Below are 25,774 nucleotides of genomic sequence, written 5' to 3'. Positions count from 1 at the left end.
AAATGCACTGATGTTTGTGTCCGATCAACAAGTATGTTATTGATGGATGAGTTTAAGAATTATTATGCATAAATGTATTGGACATAAAGACAATGTGCAGAGTGTAAGAATTGGATCCCTACCTCAAAGGTCACATTTGTAGATCAAAGGTCATAATAAAAATTATAAAATTACACTCATGTTGGTGTCTCATCAACAATGTTGTTATGAATGGATAGATTTAATAATAATTGTGCATAAATGTGTTGTAAGTAATGACGAAGTGCAGAGCGGATGAATCAGGTCTTCCTCAAAGATCAAGGTCAAGTTTGCATTATGGATTTTTATTCCTTTGTATGCCACCAAAAAGAATTAAAATATAGCAAATCTACAAAAAATCCCGTGATAACACAAAGAGTACCGAAATTTGTATTCTCTGCTTTATGAAGGTCCATCCGCCCTTTCAGGCACTGAGAGTACGGACCCCAAACTGAAACTTTTCCAAACTGTAGATGGCAGCCACCAGATTATATGGAAAATATAACAATATTTGTGATAACTTTAAAGACTTGAAAATATTTTTAAGTGGAAATATGGAACGATGGCACTAAGGAGTTTATGCAAAACTATATTCAACTATAGAAAGTAAATTAAGAGCAGTCTTACTCGGCGGCCGCGTCCAGATTTCTGATAAATGATTTTACGCAGCAATGCTTTTTTACTATAACTTCTTTATTTCTAAAGATATTAACTTCAAATATATGTTTCTTATCATTAACAACATCATTTTTAACAAGGTACACTGCTCTAGCATCAGAATTATCGCCCTTGAACTGAGAATTTTTATGAAAAAATGTCGTTTTTATAACTTCTTTAATTTTTAATGTATTGACTTTAAACTTCAAATATACGTTTCTTGTCATCACCCACATCATATGTGCAAAGGTTCATAATTATAGTACCTGCACCTAATATTATCAGAATAAACATACTTTTATTTAAGAATTTTCATGAAAAAATATTGTTTGGTTTTTATATAACTTTTTTAAGGTATCCTTTTCAAAAGTCAAGTATGATAATGTTCTATATTATCACTTAAGTCATATGTGATAAGATTCAATATTCTACCATGACTCTTTCCAGAATTATGTCCCCTTTAAACTTAGATCTTTTACTCAAACTACTTCATTACTTTAAGGATTTCCTTCAAACATACATCTCATAACACTTTGACAATTTTTATAACTATAGCTTCTATATATATTTCATGAATCATCACCCCTTAAACTTTGAATTATCCTTTTTATGCCCTGGAAGGGTGGCATATTAAAATCGAACCGTCCGTCTGTCTTTCAGTCCGTCCGTCCGTCCGTCCCGCTTTATATATAGAGAGTGGTGGTCGTGTCCGTTCTGAAACTTCAGTATGCTAAAATAATTTTTATATTTCTTTCATATATGAAATAACCATAGATGTATGATGTTCCTACGACTAAGGTTAAGGTCATTCTGGGGGTTCAAACTTTGTCATTTTAAATTTTTGTATTATATAAATATAGAAGGTGGTGGTAATGTTGGCTCTGAAACTTCGGTATGCATGAAAGGATTTAAATTTTTCTTTCACATATGAATTAACCATAGATGTATGGTGTGTCATGAACAACACTCGGGTTTCTACAACTAAGGTCAAGGTCACTGTGGGGGTTCAAACTTTGCCATTTTTTATGTTATATAAATATAGCAGGTGGTGGTACTGTCCGCTCTGAAACTTCAGTATGCATGAAAGGATTTTAATTTTTCTTTCACATATGAAATAACCATAGATGTATGGTGTGTCGAAAAAAATACTCTGGTTTCTACATCTAAGGGCAAGGTCACAGTGGAGGTCCAACTTTTGTCATTTGTTATGTTATATAGATATAGAAGGCGGTGGTCGTGTCCGCTCTGAAACTTCAATATGCATGAAAGGATTTTTTTTTCACATTTGAAATAACCATAGATATATGGTGTGTCGCAAACAATACTCTGGTTTCTACATCTAAGGGCAGGGTCACTGTGGAGGTCCACACTTTGTCATTTGTTATGTTATATAGATATAGATGGTGGTGGTCGTGTCCGCTCTGAAACTTCAGTATGCATGTCTGAAGGATTTTAATTTTTCTTTATATATGAAAAGACCATAGATGTATGGGTGTGTCGCGAACAAGACTCTGGTTTCTATGACTTAGGTCAAAGGTATTGTGGGTTCAAACTTGTCAATTTTTGATGTTAAATATAGGCACGAGGGGTCGTGTCTGCTCTGAAAATAATATGCATGAAAGGATTATTATTTCTTTATTTCACACTCGAAATTATCATAAATGTATGATGTGTTGCCCTTAGGACCCGTGTTCCTACGCCTTAGTCAAGGTCACTGGCTGGGGTTTAAACTTTTTCAATATTTTTGTTTATAATACATATAAATGGTGGTTGTTGTGTCCACTCTGTAAACTTCCATATACAATAAAAGTTTTCAATTTTCATTTAAAAATATAAAGTCACATAGATGGACAATGTGCTTTTGAAATGTACCCAGGTTTCTTTTTCTAACTTAAATATCACTGCTGAGGTTCGAACTTTGTCAATTTTTACCACCACACTAACAGGTAACAGGTGGTTTATAACTAGAATCCTTCGGGGGCTTTTGTCACGTTCTGTGACAGCTCTTGTTTATTCTATAACTTTCATATGTTTCCATTGATTTACCTTAATATGTTCATTATCAACACATACATAATATGAGATAAGATTCATAAGCCGCCCAGCGCCTTTGTTAACCACTAACATTTGTGTCCATGATTATTTTCATTTTGACTAAGGAATTTATTTGAAAATTGTTATATTTGTAAACGTATTTTTTTTATTAGGCAACGAAACTTAACACATTAATATTATACGGACAAATTATGGAACTCAGAAGATTTTAGTTCATTCATGTTTTCCACAATGGCATAATTGAATGGTTTGGCAGTCCAGTTTGTTGCTGTAGTTCTTACCGGTTGTGGACTTTTGTTTTGCTTGCAATTTCTAATAATTTTGTTGCATAGGTTTCTTGTTCTGTTTGTCCTCTAGCAAGAAAAAGGAATAAATGCCATCCTGTTTGTTAATGACTGAATATTTTAAAGGCCCATTATGCGCCAAAAAATGCTATCAAAATTATTTTTATTTCTCTATAGATTTTTAAGGTTTTTGTCCTTTTAAAATATTATATTCTATAGAATACTATTTCTTAAAAAAATGTCCACTGGCCTATGGGTAATGTTTTGACGAAAACAATATTTTGCTTCTTTTGAATGTTTGCAAAGAAGTACAGATGTAGTTATGAAGTATTTTGTATAGATGGCAAAATACTACTTTGTTTACATTTTTCTATTTTGCTTACATGTAATTTTTATTCAGTTCAAATTTCTACAAGTAGTAAGCATTTAATGAACACTGAGACATTTATATAAACGTTAAGAATCCAATTTTTGTCCGTTCTAAATATTCGTAATTTTAGGCATAATGGGCCTTTAAGTATTTTAGTCATTAAAATGAATGATTCTCACTATAGATACAAAATGTGTTTAAACTATACATTTATTTCACATGAACAACAAGTCATTTTCACAACACACAATTTCAAAAATATATCAATTTTGTATTAAATCATAGTGCAACAATATAATATACATGATAATTCAAATAATTTTTTTCACAACACTTAACAGGTATATTAACAATGAATTAAACAAGAATCATTACATGTTGTACATGTATATACTAGTCACAATAAAGTTATTTAAATGACTGTGTTTTTCCTTTTATGTTTGAACTATGTATTTTGCATATGAATCAAAGTGTTCCTTTTTTTATTTGAACTGTTTAAATTGAAAATATATTTACTTAACAGATTAGATATCATACACTTCAATATTGTCACTTCCCTGTCTGCTTATACACATCTTAGTCATACGTTGATTACAAGAGACTGATGTAATGTTTTGTTTTCCACTTTTAGCTTTTATAACCTCTCCTATCAGCTCACCATCACATGTAAACTGTAAAACATTATTAGAGTTTTGTCCAGATACCAACACACTGCCTGCTTCTGTGAGATAACAACAGCTAGCCCCCTTTAATTGTTCACCATTAAATGATGTAATAACATGACCATTGTGATCCAGTACTATCAGTCCTTTATAAAAGTCAGCAACATAAATTCTTGTAGCATCCTGACTGACAGCTATACTGTGTATGTCATAGAATAGATTATCTTCTGATTTTTCATAATTGTACTGTTTAAGTTTCCTACCAGACAATGTATACATATATAATAATGTGGCAAAGTCTGAAATATATAAATTATTGTTTGCATATGCAAAACAATAACATTCAAAATCAGTTTTAATCTTGTTTGTTGTTTTCATTTTACCACTAAGAGAAATGAAATGAACTTCCTTATTTGATGGAACGGTTATTGCTACTTGTGTGTTATTAATCATACATACTTGATGTGTAAATCCAGGTAGATCACAGAAGTCAGTGACAGTATAGTTGTAACTGTGTAACCGTATAAGCTTCCTGTTGTTGCCATCACCTAGAATTATTGTACCATCTTCCATACAGCAGACACTAGTGATATTACAAATGCGATTATCAGACTCAACTTTTACATTATATGATTTATTTCCTTTACTGTGAAATAAATTGACAGATTTTTTTGTATGTTTTTCTGTTAATGTGCACAGGGTTTTCATTTGGTCTAACTGTGTAAGTATTGTACTATCTGGTAGAAATTCTATGTCTTCCACTGTACTTTTCATTTTGGCATGCTTCATATAATTGTTGGCAACATTTGCAGCATCCTCTGCCATCTTAACATAAACAAACACTTCAGCTTGATTTGTGTTTTTAGATGCTAATTTATCATTAGCTGATGTAACCCTGGACTTGTATGCTTGTAGTTGTTTGTGACCATCTTCAATCTTGTCTTCAAGACTTTTGACTTTACTTTCCATCTCTTCTATGGAACTTTTCTCCAGCTTGTCAAGTTTGTCATTGATTTCTTGGCGGAATTTTCTGATATCAGCCAGTAACTCTGCTTTCCTCTTTAACAGCCTTTGTTTATCCTGCTTAAATATATCAGCTTGTTTAGCAAGGGTCTTGGCTATTTCATTGAGTTTTGTTTGTAGTCCCCTGGATATAACTTGGTAAGTATTATTTTGGATAAATTCTGGTATGTAGAATGTATCCTTGCATAATCTGAAAAATAAGTTCACACAATTTATGTATATGAAACTTTGACATGACTCAGGAGATGATATGTTATTTTCTGTAGCATACAATCGGTATTTAAGATAGAATGTTTATATAGAAAATTTTACCTGTGATCAACTGCCATACATGTAGAACATCCAACATTATCATGGTTCTGACAGTACATATCAATGTGTTTATGACTGTGTCTGTCACATCTCTCTGTTGGTGCCCTCGGCAGACCTTTGCTGGTTCCTGACTTAACTTGAGATTTATCTAGCACCTTGTGACCAACTAAAACAGGTACCTGACTGTGAACTTTGACACAATTGACACAGAAATAATCTTTACAGTCTACACAGTATTTTACACCTTCGGCGTTTTTGCCTTGATTTTTACACATTGAACATAATACATCAAATATTTCATCTGAAAGAATATCTGTATCTACATTTCCACTATCAGCCATTTTGTAGAAAGTTTGTTCAATATGTTATCTTAATTTATCTTTTCACCGATAAAGCTGTCCAAATGTCGTTTCACGGTCATTTAAACATAATAATGTACATTACAGCAAAAGTTCCCAAATTTTCAAATTTCTCTTTTACATCTGTTATGATATTTAACTTATTCCTTTTTCTTTCTATGTATAATTATCATCTCCAATTATTGCTTAGTTTAGTGCGAAGGTTCAACCTACTAAGGTTGCCAATGACAAAAAAATCCTTTTCATTGCACATTTTTATCTTTATCTGTTGAAATATTGATTCTAACTTCTAAATCGATAAAACCTATTTACATACACAGGGTAAAGTGTTTACATAGGCTTGGTTTAACAGAAAAGTGATATAGAACATTGTAAATATAAAAAATTCAATTGGACATCTGATTCAGCAAAAACTCTAGGCATTCTTTTCTCGTCTAATTACAAAATAAATACAGATATAAATTTAGAACCAAAACTAAGAAACTTTTTTATTTGCTTAAAACAATGGCAACACAGAAAACTGACACTTATGGGTAAAGTGATGGTAATAAAAACATTTGCCTTACCTAAACTGTTGTATCCATTTTCAGTTTTAGAAACCCATCAAGTAATAAGATAAAAGAAATAATTAAAGCAATGTTTTTTGTTTCTTTTGGGATGGCAAGCCAGAAAAATCAAACGTAAAACATTAAAACTTAATGTTAAAAATGGTGGTTTAAAAATGATCGATATTAATAATTTTTAAATGCAGTAAAGGCAAATTGGGTCAAACGATATATAAATGAGGACAATAAAGGATTATGGAAACTTTTTATAAATCAAAAGATAAAACAGTATGGAAATGACCTTATATTTGACTGTAATCTTTCGAAATCAGATATCAATAAGCTTTTTCCTCATAATTCATTTGTAAACAATGTGCTTTCGTCATGGTTTCATATTCAACAAGAACACAATAATAAAAAAGATAACCTTAAACATATAATATGGAATAATTCGAATATTAAAATTGATAATAAATTGGTGTACTATAAAACATGGCATCAAAAAGGTATTCTATATTTAGTAAACATCTATATGATTATAGGAAAAATGAACTCTACAAATTTGAAGACCTTAAAAATATCTATGGTATGGAAAATGCTGAGTTTTTTAAAATATTACACGCTTGTGAATAATATACCAAAAGGATATCTTAATAGTCTGAAATCTACAAGAAATTATAAACGAAGTACAAGATACACTCCTAAATAAAGTTAAAAAATCAAATCTACAAATAAGCTTTTATATAATATTCAACTTGAAAATGATGAAAGGTTCAAAAATACAAATGAAGAGAAATGGGGAAAAGAAATAGAAACTGAGTTGGATTGGCAAAAAATATATATGGTTCCATTTAAAAGTACTACAGACGTGTCATTGAGAAATTTTCAATACAAATTTATTCATAGACTTATTCCAACTAATACAATGTTATTTAAGTATAGCCTTTGTAATTCAAATCTATGTGATTTTTGTGGTAGCAATTTAGAAACGCTTTACCATCTTTTTTGGGAATGTACTATTGTACAAAATTTATGGTCAAACTTACATTCTTTTCTTTTATCAATCAATATTGTTTTCTCATATAATTTAGAAACAGTGTTTTTGGAGAACTGAAAAACAATATTAATAGTATTTTAGTAAATTTATATCATCATACTTATGAAATATTTTATCCTTAAAATGAAATACCAAAAGCATGAACCAACTTTTGATATTTTCAAAAAACTTTTTGCTATTGAGAATACAAATTGAAGAGGAAATGCTTTTTTAAATGATAACGTTGAATCACACAAACAAAAATGGGTAACTTGTTTAACGCTCTAACCTAACAAAACCAACAGTAAGTTAAAATAATTTCAAAAACCATAAAACGTAAGAAAATTAATTGAAATTAGCTCGCTTGTTCCTTTTTTTTTTTGGTCTCTTTTTTGCGATTGTATGTATGTTTTGTATGTATGTAGGAAAAAAGTATCCTTTTGAATGTATGTGTGGTATGTTTGTGTATGTATATTTTCTCTGACATTTTTCTTTGTTGTTTTTTTTTTCTCTCTCTTTCCTTATTTTTACACCAAATAATGTTAAATATTTTTGAATATACTTCAAAAATCCTTCTTTTTTTCATTCTCCCTTTCTCCAAATAATGTTAAAATATCTTTGAATATACATGTACTTTAAAATTTTCAGTTCTCTTTATCTGAAATACTCTTTCTTTTATTCGAAATGAATAAATATATAGTAGAAATATGGAGTTAATGGATGTTTTTTTTTGTTTCATACTTATGTAGTTTTTGTTAATTGAAATTATAGGTATGAGTCTGTGAATTGTATGTTAATATGTATGTTTGTATTGTTATAATTCAAATATCAAATAAATGAAAAAAAAAAAATAATGAATTTTAGTGGGACTGCATGATTTTGAAATGAATAAATATATAGTAGAAATATGGAGTAAATGGATGTTTTTTTTTCATACTTATGTAGTTTTTTGTTATTGAAATTATAGGTATGAGTCTGTGAATTGTATGTTAATATGTATGTTTGTATTGTTATACTTCAAATATCAAATAAATGAAAAAAAAAAAAGGCTTGGTTTAACAGTATGCGATTCATAAAGCAAAATAAAGTAAATAACCTGAATAAATTTAAGAACAAAAATGTTTTTTCCATGAAATAATGATTTAGCATGAAACGAAAACCATGATAATATCAATTATCTCTTCATGTAAAAAACGCTATTAGTTAAAGCAGAGCTTATGGCATACATGCAAAACTTTATTTATTTATATCATTTTATGTTGATTTAAAAGGTAGAAAGATACAATCGATTTTGAAATTCAGCCCTATCCAACCAAATGCAATGTTTTATCACAGATCAGGAGAATGTTTATAGGTAACTTGTCTTCTTATTTATTTATTTATTTATTTATTCATTTATTTATTTATTCATTTATACACGTTTCTGTCACAAAAAAGAAAATTGTTGATTTTAAAGAATGAACAAAGTTCTGAATTGAGGGTTATAGCTAAATACATGTATAAAGCTGTCAATGTTTCTAATTCTGTTCTGTTCTGTCCAATGAAAAAAACAAACAAACAAGAATTCATCCGCCGACGTATAACAAAACTGTACTTCAGATTTCCCTAGAAACACGATCTTAATCTGATACTATATCCATTAAAGCATGTATCTCAATTAAAATTTCCTTCTTAACTATAGAATATCCTAAATATGTAAGGGAAATAATCTAATTATTTGCTACTAAAATAACTACAAGGGTTACCTCGCTTCGTTTCAGAAATTCGACCGTTCTGTGTAAACGAGTGCTGTCGTGTTATTATTATCATCATACTGTCACGATATTGTGTTTTCATTATCTCATTCAATACGATCTTTTTAAATCGTTAAATAATATGTAAAATAATGACGATCTAAAGCGTGATTTTTCCAACGCAAATAATTAAACAACCTAAACTAATTCAATGCCATGATTTATTCCCATTTATATACCAACTTCAAGCCCTACTCTAGTTTATCTATGAATGTAGAATAATACTGTATCACGATATTACTACAATTTGATATTATGTTTAAAGATACCCGCTTCTGTTCTGGTGTAGAAGCTATCACCAAATAAACCGTCTTGTGAAATCTTCAATTTAGCCCCGTCTTTGGGGCAAAATGGAGCACATTACGGGGTAAAATGGAATATGCTCCTAAATGAAGTAAAACCATTCCAAAATGGCAATGTTTAGAATTAAATTTTCTTCTGTCGGGGCAGAAAAGTATTCATAAACTTAAGAATTTCTACCAGGTAGCAAATGTACATGTCTAAATAGCGATTAGTGTAGGATAACAAGAAGAACTGTGTTAGTATATATTAGGATAAAACATGAAATATAATGTTCTTCAGTTTGACAATACCTCCAAGGTCAAGGTATCACTTGGAAATGAGGGGTGAACATTTTCTAATGGAGGATATATTCCATGTCCGGTGCTTAACTTTTCAATCCTTAAGGATTTTTTTAAAACCAAGGCACAATAAGACGACGTGTCATACGAAACAACCAGAGCTCAAAAAATACGGTCATACTTGGAGATCAAAGGGCAATATTGTCTGATGAATTGTAAATTTTGTGATCGGTTCATAACTTGTTCATCAATCAAAGGATTTTGAAATAACTTGGCAAAATGTTCACTGTAATAAGACGATGTGTTGCATAACACCTATTGCCCTACTTCAAAGGTAAGGGCACACACACTTCAATCAAAGGTCAACATTGTCTGATGGAGTTAATTTTTCGTGTCTGTTGCATAACTTTGTTATCAATCAAGAGATTTTAACTTTATTTGGCACAAAAGTTCACCCTAGTAGAAAACATATCATTTAAATTACCATAATAAGAAGATGTATCATGCTCAACAACCAGATACTACCTCAAAAGTCAAAGTCATACTTAAAGGTCAAAGGTTATGATTTTCTGTGTTTACCTGTATTTTGAAATTCCAGTGAAACTTAAAATATAACTTGATAACAGAAGATGGGAGTGCACGGCAAAAGAATCATAACTTCATCTTAAATAGTTTAAAAATTAACTACCTGTATGGACTTATTTTCAGAAAATCTCATACACAGGATCGAGGAATTTCGTTATATTTCTAAGATGGATATGCCCGCAGATCTTGCAGTTATCAAGATTTTGCACTTGATTTTTTAAAGTCTCAAACGTATGAAATAATACTTTTGCACACTGCATAAGGAGTGCCGATGATGACAAAAATCTAAAATTTACAGATTAAAACAGGTAGGTTATTTACTTATATGGTATATTTACATTACGAAAATCAGGTCAATTCCATCAGTATAGATTGATTGACTAGAAAAACTGTAAATATCATTGGGAGAGAAAGTGTTTTACGGAGAATATCAGAAGTTCCTTTGATAACTGTCACGGAGTTCTCGGATTTCGTCAAAAAATGATCTGTATGCTTTTTGTATTTCTGGATTGATGTGAAATAAAACAATTATTTCTTTTTAAGAAAACGATTAAATGCCATTGTTTGAATAATGCCGTGCAAAGATTAAAAAAGAAAAAAGAAAGAAATAAAATAAGGTAAACACATAATATTACGCAGAATATATATACTATTATTATGGCAGATGCCACCACGAATGTTTTAATATTTCATACATTGTATTTTCATTACATAAAAAATATTTTTTGTAAAATTTGAGATAGATATTAAAGCAACATTGATAATTTACATGTATTACAATTTTATGTATCGAAAACAGGTCACTTGCTCCTCCATGCCTCATAGATTAATCGCGTACCAATACCCCGCGGGCTCCAACCCGCAGGGTATAAAGTAGAATTTTTAAGTTCAAAGGGGCCATAGTTCTGTCAAAATTCACATTGACAAAAGCTCTTCCTTTTTCAAATAGTCGAGCGTAAACAAGAGATTTTTAATCTAAAATCGTAACAGGCGATGTTTTAACTGCTTCAAACAGGGCACCATAGAAACCGACGGAAAGTTGTAGCGAACTTGATAGCGCAACTCATGAGTAAATATTTAGTTCATCGACATGATCGAGGAATGAATCAAATTAATTGGATGGCCATTTCCAGAAACATAGTTACTGTTGATTTTAGCGTTGACGAAACTTACAGTTGTTCGTTGGATGATGCTTAAGCTATATCTTTTTTATATATCGTCTGACATTCTATAAAAACAACATTAAAATGACATTTTTTTTGTCCCAGCCCCGACCGTCAAAAATCATTGGCCATATACAGCTACACATTGCATGAAGCTAAGCATTTGAATACTTTAACTTACCAAATTCCGGATTCAAAACGTTATCCACATAACATTGTCAGAGACGGTTTCAATGTTGAATGACATAATTGGTCTCTCTAAAGAAGGTAGCTATTTATACATTGTTTATCATATTTAAATGAAAGTATATTCTGTCCGATTGAAATAAGTGCACGAAAATTCCGTGCGAATACAATTTATCTACACCTTTCGCTGCTAAAACCTTAAAGGCCATGCAAATATTTTAAAATTAAATTTAAATTAAATCTTTCTACAATTAAATGTCTTAATTATTTGTTCTTTATACTTAAACGTCATATATGTCAGATACAGTTACTCGTATTTTCTTCCAAAGTGTCTTACAGACGCGAAGAGAACTGTTCGCTAGGACAATCAATAATTTATCCTCGGACAATTTGTTGTTTTTCCTAGCAAACTGCCATCTGACGTCTGTAAGAAAACACTTTTTAAGAAAACCTCGTACTGTACCCATTACTAATCTTCTGGTTATAGACAAGGTTATCTAATGGGCTGTCAGGGAAAAAAAGATTTGAGAATGCGACAGTGCTAGCTAACTCTGGTAAGACTCAATCGCATCTTCTCGGCCCTTTCCGTCAAACTTCGGATAAGAGCGTTATTATTGATATAAGCCGAGATGGCAGATAAGATTGTGGTAAGACTTATAGATTTGCAAGCCTTATCCTTAACCTGCTAATATATGAAATGAACTTTCCAAACTTTCAATTTCTTAACTGTCTGATATCATTCTGGAAATATGAGATATCTAATCAGCCATTAATACAGACTGTACAGATGTCCAGGTTGGCTTGGTGCTATACTAGTGATTTCATTTCGATTTGAGCTAGGTAGAGGTGCAGTGTTCTTTACAGTTATGATAGTTACATAATTACTTTTGATCAAACGAGTCAGACTAGTAATCTAGGATTGACGGCTGTGAGGGTTCAAGTCCCGTCTTTGAGCAAGCATCTTTATACTCATTGATTAGTACCCACATCGTGGTACAGGCGCTTGTGATGACAAACTGTTGCAAAGTCCGGATTACCTGCCCTTTGTATAAACATATACATATATGTTTAGAATTTTTGCATGGAACCATACTAATTGTTGCTGTGATGCAGTGATACAGTGATACAGATACTACACATAAATTCAGTTAGTTTAATTACATTAATCAACAAAGGTCAATTTTATCCCTATATATTTACTTACATTAACTTGGGTTAGTATCGGGAATAATTTTATGATTAAAAAATATACCTGACAATCTTAATCAATTTTAGACGTACTAAAAGATATCAGATATATAATGATCTGCTTGACGCTTGATGTTCCTCTTTCAGTCCATCATCAACTAAAGGTCTGCTCTGCATTTTTGAATGTCATGAATATCAGACATAATGAGATGATGTTTTAAGTACAGATTTTAATTCCTCTGATTAAGGTCAACAATTGGGTTTGCCAAACTACAGATTAAACAACATTTACAACTTATATAGAATACCTTTTCATGTACATACTTTTATGCTTCATTGTTAGTCTTTCGGTCTCCAGATTTAAAATGACATCTCTTTTTTGACTTCATAAAGTGTTGATGGCATCAGGATGTTTTATATCTAAGGTATACAATATAAGGAAATACATTGACATTTTTTCGTAGCATGGATTTTAAATGTCATGATTCATTGACATTATATTTAGTTGATAACATCGTGACAAGATGTTTTATATAACCATAGGATTTGGTAAGACATGTTATGCAAAGATATCAACAGGAAATAATTTGTTTAAATGGTCAATATGCAGTTATTTGCCGCTGCTGTGCCAGCAAAAAAGCAAAGTCACACTGGAAGTTCCATTTATTTGTCAGCACAATAAATTCTATACTTCTTAAAGGACTAGTTCAATTTTAAGCTCAAATCTTCACTTTCAAAGTAATGGACTTACATAAAATCATGTGACATGGAGTGTCAGAATTGGTCGGGATATTTGTCACTCCAAGCTCAATTTTGATTATGAAAATTGACAAAATGGATGTTCAATGATAAACAATGACAAATGTATACAACATGTTTATGTGACAAAGTAATAGATTTTGTTCACAAATGCATGTTCAATTTAATATTTTTCATATTAAAATTTCCTTTGCTTGTAAAAGTATGCATGTGCAAAAATATCTGGAAAAGGTGATCCCTCGGAAGCATTAAAATCAGCAAAATAACATGGAAATTGCAGACCCGGTTTGATTGAGTCTGTATATGAGTGATATTGAAAAAGTGCAACATCCCTCACGCCCCTAGCACCAGCTTGAGCGGTACTCAAAAGCGGTGATAAGTACTGAAAATAATGTATTCTATGCTTAATGAGGGTTCATCCGCCTTTTCAGACATTGAGAGTACAGACCCCGCACTGAATATTGCAGTATGGAAAAAATGCAGTCGTCTGCATACCCCCTGGTGTCCGTCCATCCGTCCGTCTTTTCGTCCGTTAGCAATTTGGTTTCCGGAGCTTTACTTAAGTTCCACTTGGCCCACAGTATTCAAACTTCATAGGATGAGTGCCCATATTGGGTAGAAGACCCCTATTGATTTTGGAGTCACAAAGTCAAAGGTCAAGGTCATTATTACCGTAAAACTGAAAATGGTTTCCGGAGCATAACTTAAGTGCCATTTGGCCAACATTATTCAAACTACATAGGATGATTGCCCATATTGGGTAGAAGACCCCTATTCATTTTAGGGTCAGAAGGTCAAAATCACTATTAGCTAAATACTGAAAATCGTTTCCGGAGCATAACTTAAATTTCATTTGGCCCACAGTATTCAAACTTCATAGGATGATTGTCCATATTTGGTTGAAGCCCCCTATTGATTTTGGGGTCACAAGGTCAAAGGTCAAGGTCACTATTAGCTTAATACTGAAAACGGTTTCCGGAGCATAACTTAAGTTTTATTTGGCCCACAGTTTTCAAACTTCTTAGGATGATTGTCCATATTAGGTAGAAGACCCCTATTGATTATGGGGTCACAAAGTCAAAGCTCAGGGTCACTATTACTTTAAAACGGAAAACAGTTTCCGGAGCATAACTTAAGGTCTATTTGGCCCACAATTTTCAAACTACATAGGATGATTGTCCATATAAGGAAAAAGACCCCTATTGATTTTGGGTCACAAAGTCAAAGTTCAAGGTCATTATTACTTTAAAACTGAAAACAGTTTCCAGAACATAACTTAATTTCTATTTGGCCCATAGTGTTCAAACTTCACAGGATGATTGTCCATATTGGGTAGAACACCCCTATTGATTTTGGGGTTACAAGGTCAAAGTTCCAGGTCACTATTAACTGAAAACAGTTTCCAGAGCATAACTTACATGTAAGTTCCATTTGGCCCACAATAATCAAACTTAATAGGAGGATTGCTATTTGAAGCAGTTAATACTTTATTTAATTTATGTAATGTCCTACAAATGCTTCATCCTTACTAAAAAAAACACTTTCGGGCATATAATGCTCCGCCTAGCGGTGCTCTTGTTCTTCCTATGTTGAAAATTGTGGTTGCTACGACAACATTTGGCAAATGTAATTTAATTGTGATTCAAAAAGAACCTCAAATCATTTTATGGAACTTGAAATATGGATAATTGGCCGTTTTTAAATTATGAGCATCATGTTTAGCCCCAACATTAAGGAGAACATTGAGAACTGACCTACTCACCCAGCGTCGTTGACGGCGTTCAGATTTTTACTTAAAGTCTTTACGCAGTAAAATCAAATCTTTTCCTCTATAACTTCTTTATTTCTTAAGGTATTTACTCCAAACTTCAAATACGTGTGTTTGTTTCTGATAATCAATCAGATCATATGTGACAAGGTTCGTAACACTAGCACCAGAATTACCCCCTTTACTTTGAAAAAAATGTTTTTATAAACTTTATTCTTTTCTTTATACTTCAAATTTCAATTGTATGTTTCTTATTATAACCCATATCATATGTGGTAAGGTTCATAAGTCTATGTTTTCAGAATAAGCATCCTTTAACTTAAGAATGTTCATGAAAAAATGTTGTTTGTTTTCCTTAAGCTTTTTCTTTCTAAGGTATCTACTTCACACTTCAAGTATATGTCCGTTATTATCACTCAAATTATACATGAGAAGATTCCTTACTTTAGCTTGGCCCTTTCAGAGTTATATCCATCTAGAAATTATTATATTTTACTCAAAAATCGTTATTTCTTTAAGAAATAACCACAAACTCTCAACTATAATTTTATGACCTAGTGTCCATTTTGCAGAATTATTCCTCCCTTAAACTTTGAACTATTTCATACTCAGTAATAAACTTAACAAAAAATTCAAATACATGTTCGTTATCAAGACCTATATCATGTGATTAGATTTATAAGCCCAGCGCCTTGGTTTCCGTGATTATTTTCATTTTGAACTTGGTTTTTATTTAAAAATTATTATATTTGTGTAAACATAATTGCATGGAAACTTAACACATTACTATCATACAGAATATGAACTGAAACGATTTAAGTTCAATCATGTCTTCAACAATATTATAATTGAATGGCCATCGCCTTCAGTATGATGCTGGGGACCTAACCGGTAGTGGACTTGTGTATTGCTTGCAAAACTTTAATTATTTTGTTTCTTTTCAAAAAACCTCTTATATGCCTTTGTCAGTTTTTAGATGTAACGGGTTTATAATTTTATTCAAGGTCTTTGTGTCCAGTAAAACTTTTATATATTTCAATATACATGTAGTTGTTTTCTGATTGACAATCACATGTAAGCTGTAAAACATTATAGGAGCTTCCTCCAGATACCAGCACACTACCTGCTTCAGTAAGATATATATCTCTTTCTTGTTCTGTTTTTCGTATAGCAAAAAAGAATATGAATACCATCCTGTTTGTTATTGACATAATGTTTTAAAGACCCATAATGCACCAGATATGATTTAAAATTTATTTTCATTATTCAAGAGATTTTTGTCCAGTTATATTTATTTTCTAAAACAAAATTACTCACTGGCCTAAGATCAGAACAATGCTTTGCTTCTGTTGATTTTTTTTTGCAAATTAGTACTTTAACGGTTATAGTGATAAATATTTTGTATGGGATTGGGAGTCAAAACACTACTTTATTGACATGTAATTTGTTCGGTTCAAGTATCTTAAAGTTATAGGCATTCCAGGAGCATTTAAACATTTATATAAACGGTTTAAAACACATTTTTGTCCTTTTCTAAATATTTGTTTTATTTAGGCATAATGGGCCTTTAAAGAAGGGAAAAATAAGATAGCACATTAAATTACGCAACTGAGGCTTAAAAATGAATAATTCTCGATAAAGACAGAAAAATTTGTTTGAATTATACATTTATTTCACTCATTAACACTCTCTCATTTACACAACATACAATTTAAAGAATATATCAATTTTGTATGAAATTATAATACAAAAATTTATTGTACATGATAAATCGAATAATTTTTTCACAACATAATTCATGTACATGCATATTAAAAAATGAATTACATATTGTAAGCGTGAATACTGGTTACTATCAAGTTATTGACTATGTTTTTTATGTTTGAATATTGTATCAAGGTATTCTTCAATTATCTTAATTGATTAAAAGTTGATTTTGCATTCATTTACTTAACAGGTTAGATATCAAAGACTTCAATGTTGTCATCGTGTCTGCCTATACACATCTTTGTCATTTGTTCATTACAACAGACTGACTCAACCCCGAATTTTTTTCTATCAGCTTTTATAACCTCTCCTATCAGCTCACCATCACATGTAAACAGAAAAACATTATTGGAACCATTTCCAGATACAAGCACACTGCCTGTTTCAGTGAGGTTACAACAGGTAGCCCTCTTTAATTGTTTATCTTAAATGATGTAATAACCTGACCATTGTTGTCAAGTACTATCAGTCTATTATCATAGTCAGCAATATAAATCCTAGAAGCATCCTGACTGACAGCTATACTGCGTATATCAGAGAACAGTTTTTGACCTGACTGATCCTTACTGAACTGTTTCAGCTTCCTACCACACAGTGTATAAAAATATACTGATGTGTCATGGTCTGAAATATATAAATTATTGTTTGCATATGCAAGACCATAACATTTAAAATCAGTTTTAATCTTGTTTGTTGTTTTTATTTGTCTTTCTAGAGAAATGAAATGAACTTCATTTGAAAATGGAACAGTTACTGCTACTTGTGTGTTATTGATCATACACACTTGCCATGGCCCTGCAGATAGATCACAGTAGTCAGTGACAGTATAGTTATAACTGTGTAACCGTTTAAGCTTGTTGTTGATGTTGTCAGCTAGAATTATTGTACCATCTCCCATACAACAAGCACTGGTGATATTACAATTATATGTATCAGACTTTACTTTTACATGATATGATTGATTTCCTTTAATCTGAAATAAACTGACAGCTATCTTTGTAGGTTTCTCTGTTAATGTGACCAGGGTGTTCATGTGTTCTAACTGTGTAAGAATTGTTTTATCAGGTTGAAACCCGATGTCTTCTACTGCATATTTCATTTTTGTATACTCCATATATTTGTCGGCAACATTTGCAGCATCCTCTGCTATCTTAACATAAACAAATACTTCAGCTTGATTTGTGTTTGAAGATGTTAATTTATTATAAGCTGATGTAATCTTAGACTAGTTTGCTTGTAGTTGTTTTATACCATCTTCAATCTTGTCTTCAAGACTTTTGACTCTATCTTCTATCTCATCTATAGAACATTTCTCCATTTTGTCCAGATGGTCATTAATTTCTTGACGGAATTTTCTGATATTAGCCAATATTTCTGCTTTCCTCTTTAACAGCTTCTGTTTATCCTGTTTAAATCTATAAGCTTGTTTAGCAAGGGTATTGGCTATTTCCTTGAGTTTTGTTTGAATTTCTCTGGATGTTACTTGGTAAGTATTGTTTTGGATAAATTCTGGTATGTAGAATGTATCCTTACATAATCTGAAAAACACAGTTTACGTATATGCGACTATGAGATAGGTGAGGAGATAATATGTTATTTTCTGTATCATATAATCGGTTAATCTAGATAGAATATTATGTAAAAACCTCTAAGTACCTCCTAATTATTACATATATTATCTGAGAAAAAAAAATTATGTAGTTAATTTTACCTGTGATCAACTGCCATACATGTAGAACAGCCAACATTATCATGGTTCTGACAGTACATATCAATGTGGTTATGACTGTGTCTGTCACATCTCTCTGTTGGTGCCCTCGGTAGACCTTTGCTGGTTCTTGACTTAACTTGAGATTTATCTAGCACCTTGTGACCAACTAATACCGGTACTTTATTGTGAACTTGAACACAAGATCTACAAAAATAATCGTGACAATCTACACAGAATTTTTCGCTTTCAGTATTTTTTCCTTTATTTTTACACATTGAACATAATATGTCAAATATTTCATCTGAAAGAATATCTGTATTTTTTTTACTACCAGTCGCCATTTTGTAGAATTTTTATTCAAATGTGTTATCTAAACTGATTTATTCACCGATAAAGATGTCCCAATTTCGTTTCACGGTCATTTTAAAAATAATAATTTACATAACAGAAAGTTAATTGCAATGCTAATGTTTTCAAACTGTTATGATATTTAACTTATTCCTTTTTTTTCTTTCTATGAATAATTGTCATCTCAAATTATTGCTCAGTTAACCTGCTAAGGTTGATAATGATAATGACCAAAAAATCCTTTTCATTGCACAGTTGTATCTTTATCTGTTGAAATATTGATTCTAACTTCTAAATCGATAAAACTTATTGAAATACAAAGTGTTTACATAGGTTTGGTTTAACATTATGCGATTCATAAAGCAAAAAAAAAAGGAAGTAAATAACCTGAATAAATTTAAGAACAAAAATGTTTTTCCATGAAATAATCATTTAGCATGTAACGAAAACCATGATAATATCAATTATCTCTTCATCTTAAAAACGCTATTAGTTAAAGCGGAGCTTATGGCATACATGCAAAACATTATTTATTTATATTATTGAATGTTGATTTATAAGGTATATAGATACAATTGATTTTGAAATTCAACCCTGTCCAACCAAATGCAATGTTTTAACACAGATCCGGAGTATGTTTATAGGTAACTTGTCATCATTTTTATTTATTTATTTATTTAATTATTATTTATTTATTTATTTATTTATTTACATGTCATTTATTTTTGGTAAATGACACGTTTGTGTCACAAAGCAGAAACTTGCTGATTTTAAGGTTTGCATAAAGTTCTGAATTGAGGGTTATGGCTAAATTCATGTATAAAGCTGTCATTTTTTCTAATTCTGTTCTGTTTTGTTCAATGAAAAAAACCAACAAGAATTGATCAGCTGACGTATAACAGAACTGTACTTCAGATTTTCCTAGAAACACAATCTTAATCTGATACTATATCTATTAAAGCATGTATCTAGATTAATATTTCTTTCATTGTATAACAAAACAAATATATTTAACTATAGATTATCCTATTTAGATGTTTAAAAAACACACAAAAAAACGCATGAAATATGTAGGGGAAATAATCTAATTAATTGCTTCTAAAACTAAAATAGCTACAATCGTATCAGAAATTCGAAATATATTCCTAACCGTTCTGTGTAAACGAGTGCTGTCGTATTATTATTATCAGTCTGTCACGATATTGTGTTTTCATTATCTCATTCAATACGATCTTTTTAAATCGTTAAATATTATGTAAAATAATGACGATCTAAAGCGTGAATTTTTCCAACGCAAATAATTAAACTAAACTAATTCAATGCCATGATTTATTCCCATTTATACTAACTTCAAGCCCTACCCTAGTTTTTTAATGAATCTACAATCATAAGGTATCACGATATTACTAAAATTTGATATAATGTTTAAAGATAACCCTCTTCTGTTCTGGTGTAGAACCTATCGCCAAATAAACCGTCTCTTGTGAAATGTTCAATTTAGACCTGTTTTGGGGGGAAAATGGAGCACATTACGGGGTAAAATGGAATATGCTCCTAAATGAAATAAAACCATTCCAAAATGGCAATGTTTAAAATTATATTTTCTTCTGTCGGGGCAGATGTATTTAAAAACTTAAAGGGACTGCACAGAGGTTTTTTGACATGATTGGACTGAAAATATTTTTTCCAGATAAATGTACCAATTGATGTAGGTTTAGACCACTAATCTCTGTGCAAAATTTCAGATCATTCGCGCACTTCGTTTTCCAGAATAATTATTCAAAGCGTAAAAAATGACCCAAAGTGAAAAGCGTTTAAACGCTTTTCACTCAAATCGGGCTAAGAAAAGCATAAAAATACGATTTCCAATTTTTTTCAAAGTATTTTTCTTAACTGTCTTTGAATATATTTCTGTTTAAAGTGCCCCGGCTCATTTATGTAAGAAATTCAAATGTTATGTTTTTAGGCTTGTAAACCTCAGTGGTGTCCCTTAAATTGTTTTCTGAGGGAACTACACAAGCGACCCTGTTGCCAACTTCCGCTAAAAATGTCAGTTTTCACGAGGATGATGAATTTTCTGGGGAAAAAGAGTTGAATAGAGAAAGTGGTAAGAATGATTCTGGTATCATTCAGATGAGGAAGGAGCTGAGCGCCTTACAACAAGAAGAACAGGTTCTTAAGGAACAGTTATCCGAAGCAGATGTATTGAGAAAACAAATTGACCAGAAGAAACGGGAGGTTAAAAAATTAAGAGGTGAGATCGTACGAGGTATAAATATTTGTATTCTAATAAAAAGGCAGTTATTGAAGATTCAAGTAAAAATGTGGAAATTGAGCATATTACGCTTAATGTCTTGAGAAAAAAACAAAGATCTACGAAGGAAAGCCAAGTCAAAATTAAGTTAAATTGGTTTGGATATTTTTTCTCAATCAGATTCAGACTCTTGCAGTTATGAAAGTTTGAATAATGTATTTAAGAATGTTTAAAAAGGTGTCTGATTGTTTAAGTTCATCAGAAGATTCTGATCTTGATACTTTTCATTGTTCAAAGAATAAAATTAGGTCTGGTATTTTGGCTAAGGCTGGGGATAAAGTAGTCAGTAGACAACAATATCCTTAATCCAGCCTAAGATTAGAATATGGCACATGGTACATTTAACAAATTAGAATGGAATTTATTTGTTGCAGGGGAATTAGAAATCATTTCATCCCCGTCCATTCATGCTTCTGAAGGTAAGGCTAGCCTTGAGTTATTAAAGAAACTTATGTATCTGTGTTCTTCCTATGATTGTGTAGTTGTTAAGAGTTGTATGCAGCTGTATTATGGGAAAGTGAACTAAGCCATCTTAAATGGGGAGATTCGTATCAATATGTTGAATCTGCAATTTTATCTAGTCATGTTAGTAATGTTAACAAAAAAACAATGAATGTTAGGCATAAGACTGAAAAAAGTAGATCAGATACTAGTATTACTACAGAGAGAGTTTGGTTCTGTAGTCAATTTCAAAGAAATAAATGTCAGCAAAAAGCCCCTCATATTACTGTTATTAAGGGCATTGCAAGATTGTCACAACATATCTGTGCATCTTGTTGGATAAAAGATAAGGTCAAGTTTGAACATCCACAATGTTCAAGTTCATGCCCGTATTCCACAAATTGACTTGTGGATAGATATGATCATCTTAAAAAAATGTGACAATTAATGAAAATGTTGTAGATCTATTTTGTCCAAAATTTTGTAAAAAACAGTGTTATAATTCTGTTGATTCTTCAGTTATTGAAAATACTATTTGTAAACATTCAGTAAAATGTAACATTTGTAATGTCACCAAAAAAGATTTTATGTCTATTCATGATAAAGTTTTTTTATTCATGAGAAGGTATGTCAATCTGGTCTTTATAATTATGAAGGTTGCAGAATCCAGGTAAATGATAAAATCAATACTGAATTTATGAGACGTATGTAAGGTACGGATTATTGGGATTTGTTAGTTTGTGATCTTTTGAAATATGGTTTTCCGATTGGTTTTATTGATAAAGGTTTCCATTTTGATCACCTGGATTCTTGGAAATACAAGAATCATTCTGGCGCTAATGATTATCCAAATGAGATTAATAAATATTTAGGTAAAGAAAGTGCTGATTCATGTATTATAGGCCCTTTTAAAAAAATCCTTTTACTTCTGAGTCAAAATTTCTCCATTGAATTCAGTTCCAAAAAAAAGATACTGAAGAAAGAAGGATTATTTAAGTATGCCCAAAGGGCAAGCTGTGAATGATTTTATTGATAAAGATTGTTATTTGGGTGAACATGTTGATTTCGTGTTTCCTCGAATTGATGATTTTGTTCATTTAAAAAGGATTTGAGAAAAGCTTATAGACAAATCAGTATTTGTCCTAGCAACTATAATTTGGTGGCTTTTTGTTGGAAAAAACATATATTTTGTGACACTGTTCTAAGCATGGGGCTTAGATCAGCTGCTCAGATATGTCAAAGGGTTACGAATGCAATAGCTTTTATTATGTATAAGATTGGTTTTTGTATTCTTAATTATCTTGATGATTTAGCAGGGGCTGAAACGAAATATAATGCTCCTTTTGCTTATGATTGTTTAGGACAAATTCTTAATAAATGTGGTTTTATTGAATCTGTGGATAAAGCTTGTACACCTTCAGAAGTAATGACTTTCTTGGGTGTTCTTTTTGATACAAATTCTATGACAATGGAGGTTACACCGGAGCGTTTAATTGAAATCAAAAAATTAATTAAAATATGGTAAATCAAAACAGAGGCAACACTAAGAGAAATACAGTCTCTTATTGGTAAATTAAATTGTGTGGCTTCTTGTGTGCGGTCAAGCAGGATTTTTATAAGAAGACTTATTAATTGGCTTAAAGAATTGTATAATTATCTCCCTCATGTTTATGTTTTAATTCCATCAGGAGTTAAAAAAGATATTTTATGGCGGCACAAATTTTTGATATATGAAAATTGGTCAAGACCTGATGCAATTTTTTCGACGGATTCCTGTCTTACAGGCTGTGGTGGTTTTTTCAAAGGGAAGTATTTTCACTCAAATTTTCCTGATAATATACTAGGTAAAAATTACTCAATAGCTGTTCTTGAGTTACTTAGTTTTATTCTTGCTTTAAAACTTTGATCTTCTGAATTCAAGGATAAGAAGATAATTGTTAATTGTGATAATGAGGTTGTTTGTTCAGTTTTAAATTCTGGCAAAGCTAGATGTTCTATTTTACAAGATGGTTTAAGAGAAATTTGTTTTTGACGGCCAAAGCTGAATGCGAGATAAGAGCTGTTCATTTATCTAGTATGGACAATCGGATATCTGATTGCTTATTTACCGATTGAAATGTCATTGTGTTAAACAAGCTCGACCTATAACTCCTTTTATTCTTTCCAAGATTTACTTGACTTTGAATTTTAAAGATCCAGAAAACTTAGTTTTTTGGTGTTTATTTTTATTCGCCTTTTTTCTGTTAGCACGAAAATCAAATTTGGTTCCAACTACACTTAAAGATTTAATCAATCATAAATGTTTGATTAGGTCTGATGTTACTCGTTTTCATGGTAACTTAATAGTTACTATGAATTGGACCAAAACAATTCAGTTTGGAGAACGTCTTTTACAGAGTCCTCTATTAAGGTTACCAGGCTCCTGTTTGTGTACAGTTACTGCCTATGATAACATGTTAAAGGTCATTCCTTGGAAATCTTCAGATGCTTTATTTCTTTAACCTAATGGTAAGCCGGTAACTTATTACTTATTTCAAAATAAGTTGCGTCAGGTTTTAAATGATCTTGGGTTTGATTCATCATTATATTCCTCTCTTTCATTCAGGCGTGGTTTTGCTACGCTTGCTTTTAAGAATAATATCAGTTCAGATGAAATTCAGATTCTTGGAGATTGGCATTCTGACATTTATATAAGTTACATTTCACTATCCGTTGAAGATAAGTGTAAAATTATGAAGGATATTTCTCATGTTTTTTATGTTTGATGTAAATATAGTCTTTAATAAACTGTTCTTTGTATGTTTTCAGAACATGTAGCTCATCCACCACTTCGAAAGTGTACAATTGTCTCAGACTCCTTTGCCATAAACGTATCAGGTATTTCGGATACTCAAATTACAGCCTTTCCTGGTATTAATATTTCAAGGTTAAGTTTTCGAATTTCTCTTGTGTTTTCTTTTAAATGAAAACTTATAATTTTGTTAATTTTGAACTAAAATAACTTAATTATAAGGTTGAATGAATTTGACTTTTAAGAAACTCTTTTTCATTGGTGGATTTTAGTTTATACATTACGTAGGCATTAAACAACTTTCTGTTGGTCGCTTATATTATTGGCGGTAAACATTTTTGTCTTTTGCGCTTCTACAATTTTTGTTCATTCCGTATTTGTTTGACAAGTAGATCACATGTTGAGATTCTAATTTACCCTCCACGCCCACCAAAAGTGTGTGTTATTTGTATATCTTATTGTACAATATTGTATTTTGTAGAAGTCATGTTTGAATATTTGCTGGATTATGAATATTACTACGGTAATGATTATTGGATTGTCATATGGATAGACAAAGACATTTTTATTGAGTTTCTTAATGAAACAAATTTTCTTATTTGTACTGGATAATAGAATTGATTTTCTTGATGAAACAAATTTTCTTATTTGTACTGGATAATAGAATTGAGTTTCTTGATGAAACAAATTTTCTTATTTGTACTGGATAATAGAATCATTTATATGAATGTGAAACATGTGATCTTGGATTACCTAATAATATTATATCAAGATCAAAATTTCTCTTGTGTTTCCTTTTAAATGAAAACTTATAATGTAAACTATTATAGCAATTCGTCCTAACATATTTCGAACTCAATACCATTCGCACCAATATTCGACCCAATATCAATATCTTTCGGATGCTTGATTTCCTCAACTTCAGTAAACGATCATTAAATATAACTACATTATTGGGTATAAATAGAGCTCAAAGCTGTGGACAGTCAGTCTCTGTCCAGCTGCCGAAGTGTCAACACCACAGTAATAATTCATTTATATTTTAGTTTAATTACTTG

The 25,774-nt window shown here is 31.1% G+C and overlaps 1 protein-coding gene across 2 annotated transcripts; it reads right to left on the bottom strand.

Moving 5' to 3' along the window:
• Positions 1 to 3,587: 3,587 nt before the first annotated feature.
• LOC132725043 (uncharacterized) lies at positions 3,588 to 19,368 on the bottom strand. 2 transcript variants are annotated; one of them, XM_060710029.1, is made up of 2 exons: positions 18,823 to 19,368; positions 3,588 to 5,259 (listed from the first exon to the last, which is right to left on the bottom strand). In XM_060710029.1, the coding sequence occupies exons 1-2, from the start codon at positions 19,161 to 19,163 to the stop codon at positions 3,909 to 3,911; spliced, it is 1,692 nt and encodes a 563-aa protein (XP_060566012.1). In that variant the 5' UTR covers positions 19,164 to 19,368; the 3' UTR covers positions 3,588 to 3,908. The 2 variants fall into 2 exon arrangements, with proteins under 2 accessions (XP_060566012.1, XP_060566011.1); XM_060710028.1 differs by lacking the exon at positions 18,823 to 19,368 and adding an exon at positions 5,382 to 5,980 and having other exon boundaries at positions 3,594 to 5,259.
• Positions 19,369 to 25,774: the final 6,406 nt, after the last annotated feature.

The sequence above is a fragment of the Ruditapes philippinarum genome, unplaced genomic scaffold (assembly GCF_026571515.1).
Source record: "Ruditapes philippinarum isolate M1 unplaced genomic scaffold, ASM2657151v2 ctg3226_1_1_1_1, whole genome shotgun sequence".
In the NCBI taxonomy this organism is placed as follows: domain Eukaryota; kingdom Metazoa; phylum Mollusca; class Bivalvia; order Venerida; family Veneridae; genus Ruditapes; species Ruditapes philippinarum.
The sequence above is the reverse complement of the archived record's forward strand: the minus strand, read 5'-3'. Positions and strand labels throughout refer to the sequence as shown.